General features: G+C 42.7%; 1 protein-coding gene across 1 annotated transcript; it reads left to right on the forward strand.

Annotated features, from left to right (window-relative positions):
• Positions 1–1,892: 1,892 nt before the first annotated feature.
• LOC142167153 (uncharacterized) lies at positions 1,893–3,046 on the forward strand. Its single transcript, XM_075227313.1, has 2 exons — positions 1,893–1,956; positions 2,361–3,046. Exons 1-2 carry the CDS (start codon positions 1,893–1,895, stop codon positions 3,044–3,046), a joined length of 750 nt encoding a protein of 249 aa, XP_075083414.1.
• The last annotated feature ends 461 nt before the right edge of the window (positions 3,047–3,507 follow it).

Genomic DNA, 3,507 nt, shown 5'->3' on the forward strand with positions numbered 1-3,507 from the left:
TTTAGGAATATTCCGATTTGGGTTGGGTAATTACTCTAATAGGTGAATTATGAACCTTTGAGCTTATATTGATTAGTTTGTACTACCTTTGGCTAGTTTTAAATTGCTCGGCTTCGATTTAAGGTAATTAGTGTGGTTGTAGGGCCGAATAGTGGATTTGGAAGCGAGGTAAGTCTCTTGCCTAACCTTATAAGAGGGAATTAACCCCATAGGTGTTTAAAATGTTATTTGTTAATAATTGTGGGTGCTATGTACGCACGAAATGACGAGAGTCTGTACGTAGTTAAAACCATGTTATGTTCGGGTAGACAAAGGACTTTATCATGCAATACTATTATTATTTGAACCCAACTTGTTAGTTTAATTACGTGTATTAATAATTAAAATTTGATTAGAGATTATGTTAGACCCAGCTTCATTACTTTGAGTTTTGGCAGAATATTCGTTTGTTAATAGAAATTTATGCTCTTTTATGTGCTTATCTTGGTGTTGTAAATGTATGTCCCGTAGTCCGAAGAGTTTTCCTATTCCTATGGATCGGGCCGAACGCCTTGGCAATATTAATATATAATGAGATGCATTAATGGATCGAGTCGTACGACCTCGATAGTGTATGTACACAATTATTATGGATCGGGCCACACGACCTCGGCATAACTCATGTGTGATGTCACAAGGAGTCTGATTATACTTGATATTCCCTTCATGACTCGAAAATATGTAACTATTTGATGGCCTAAATTTGTTGAAATTGGCATGTGATATTCATAGATTTTAGATTGGTATTTTAGTAAAGAATCACTTATTTATTGCATCTCATTCCATTTCTACTGTTGTACTTTATGCTTAGTTAAAATTCATGCACTTTATTTATTGACCTCTACTAAGACTCGATGTCGACCCCTCGTCACTACTAGGTATACGTTGTTTATGTACTCACGCTATACTTCTGCACTAATTGTGCAGGTTCTGAGGCATGTACATCTGGTGGCCATTCGGGCACGTATTCCCGTTACCCGGAGACTTAGTAGTGAGTTGCTTTCCATGCTACGTTCTGCAGCACCCGAAGTCTCTTCCTTGTTGTATTTACTATTTCTGTCTATTTTATTTCAGACAGTAGCTTGAGAAGTTTTTTATATTCTACTAGATTTCTTATGCACTTGTGACACCAGGTTTTGGAAAAGTCTAGTAGATGTTTATGGATTTTTGCCTATTAATATCACCATTCAACTCTTATGTTTTATTTATGCTTTATATCACCATAGCCTTCAATACTTAGTTTTTTGGTTAATTAAAATTTATGATTTTAAACGTAATAAAATAAATAATTAATTTGATAGTTCATCGTTGTCTTTCCTAACTGTGACGTTGGGCGCCATCAAGGCCTATAGTGGGTTCGGGATTGTGATATCATGGTATCAGAGCACTGGATTCATATTGGTCTCACAAGTCATGACCAGGCCTAGTAGAGTCTTGCGAATCGATACAGAGACGTTCGTACTTATGGTGAAGTCCACCCTGTTGGATAGTGGCAGTCCTATCTTTGTAGAAGTCCAGTAAATTCACCTCCCTTGACTTGGGACCAGTTCACACGCCTCTTTTTGGAGAGGTATATCCCACCCTCTCACAGGGAAGAGCTAAAAGGTCAGTTTGAGTAGCTCCAGACGAGTCAGATGTCGGTGACCGATTATGAGGCGAGATTATCTGAGTTGTCTCACCATGCACTTATGATACTCCCCACATATGCAAAGAAGGTGCGGAGGTTTATTGCAGTCTTGCATTATGGTATCCAGGTCACTATGGCTCGAGAGGTTGAGATTGGGATTGCTTATTAGCAGGTTATGGAGATAGCTCGGAGCATCGAGGGTATCCGCAGCCACGGCCGATTGTATATGAAGGGGGAGAAGAAGCCTCGGCATTCTAGAGAATTCAGTAGCACCCCGTCTTTGGGAAGAGGTCAGTTCATGAGGGGTCAGTCCAGTAGGCCCACATATTCATCACCACCGCCTTCTCGGGGCACTCGGGCACGGCCCTACTTCAGCGCCATTCCAGAGTACCTATCGTCCACCGGCCATTCAGGATTCCTCCAATAGGTATTCAGGTCACCAGGGCCAGGCTCAAGGTCAACAGTCTACCACACCGAGAGGTTGCTAGGAGTACGGGGAGCTTGGTCATATGAGGATATTTTGCCTAGGCTTTGGGGAAAGTCAGTACAGCAGGGCCATTAGCCCATGATCATCGCACTAGCTGTCGCACTGCCTCATTCTGTCGGCGCAGAGGCGGAGGGCAGGTGGATAAGGGTCTCTCTAGAGGTGGAGGCTAGTCAGGTGGTGATCCTGCTAGGTTCTATGTTTTTCTAGACAAACCAGATGCAGTAGCATCTGACTTCATGATCAAAGGTATAATTTCTATCCGCAGTAGGGATGCTTTGGTACTATTCGACCCAGGGTCTACTTATTCCTATGTGTTTTCTCTATTTTCCCCATATCTGGATTTCTCTCGTGAGTCCTTGGGTTCTCTTGTATATTTGTCCACACCAGTGGGTGATTCTGTTATTGTGTATCGGGTTTACCCATCCTGTGTTATGACTTTCCGTGGTTATGAGACCAGAGCAGATCTTATGTTGCTTGATATTACCGACTTTGAGGTCATCCTAGGCATGGGCTGGTTGTCTTCATGCTATGCCATCTTTGATTGTCATGCCACGGCTATTACCTTGGCGATGATGAAGTTTCCTAGATTGCAGTGGAGGGGTACATCTATCAGTACATCTAGTCAGGTTATCACTTTCTTGAAGGCTCGACATATGGTCGAGAATCGTTGTTTGGCCTATCTAGCTTATGTTCGGGATATTGCCGTAGAGACTCCCACGATTGATTCAGTACTCCTGGGGTGGGAGCTCTCCATTGTTATACCTTCTGACCTACTAGGAATGCCACTAGAGCGTGATATAGATTTCAGTATTGATTTGACACCAGGCATCAGGCCTATCTCTATACCACCGTATCGAAAGTCTCCGAAGGAGTTGAAGGAGTTGAAGAAATAGCTTGAGGATTGCTCGCAAAGAGGTTCATCAAACCGAGTGTGTCACCTTGGGGTTCACCGGTATTGTTTGTGAAGAAAAATGATAGGAGTATGCAGATATGCATTGTATACCGCCAGTTGAAGAAAGTTACCATTAAGAATAAGTACTCGTTACCGTGAATTGATGGTTTGTTTGATTAGTTGCAGGGTGCTAAAGTGTTCTCTAAAATCGACCTGAGGTCTGGGTATCATCAGCTGAGGATTCGTGCTTTGGATGTTCTGAAGACGGCTTTCCGGACTATATTTGGACATTATGAGTTTCTAGTGATGTCCTTCGGCTTGACTAATGCCCCGGCGGCGTTTATCGTCGGTTTGTGGAAGGCTTCTCATCTATTGTAGCTCCTTTGACTAGATTGACCTAGAAGGGTGCTCCATTCAGATAGTCCGATGACTGCAAGGCGAGCTTTCAGAAGCTCAAGACCG

The sequence above is a fragment of the Nicotiana tabacum genome, chromosome 12 (assembly GCF_000715075.1).
Source record: "Nicotiana tabacum cultivar K326 chromosome 12, ASM71507v2, whole genome shotgun sequence".
Lineage (NCBI taxonomy): Eukaryota > Viridiplantae > Streptophyta > Magnoliopsida > Solanales > Solanaceae > Nicotiana > Nicotiana tabacum.

Coding starts and splice junctions, on each gene's coding strand:
- LOC142167153 (XM_075227313.1), top strand. CDS start 1,893: ATGAAGGGGGAGAAGAAGCCTCGGCATTCTAGAGAATTCAGTAGCACC. Junction 1,957..2,360: donor CACCCCGTCTTTGGGAAGAG/GTCAGTTCATGA, acceptor ATGTTTTTCTAG/ACAAACCAGATGCAGTAGCA.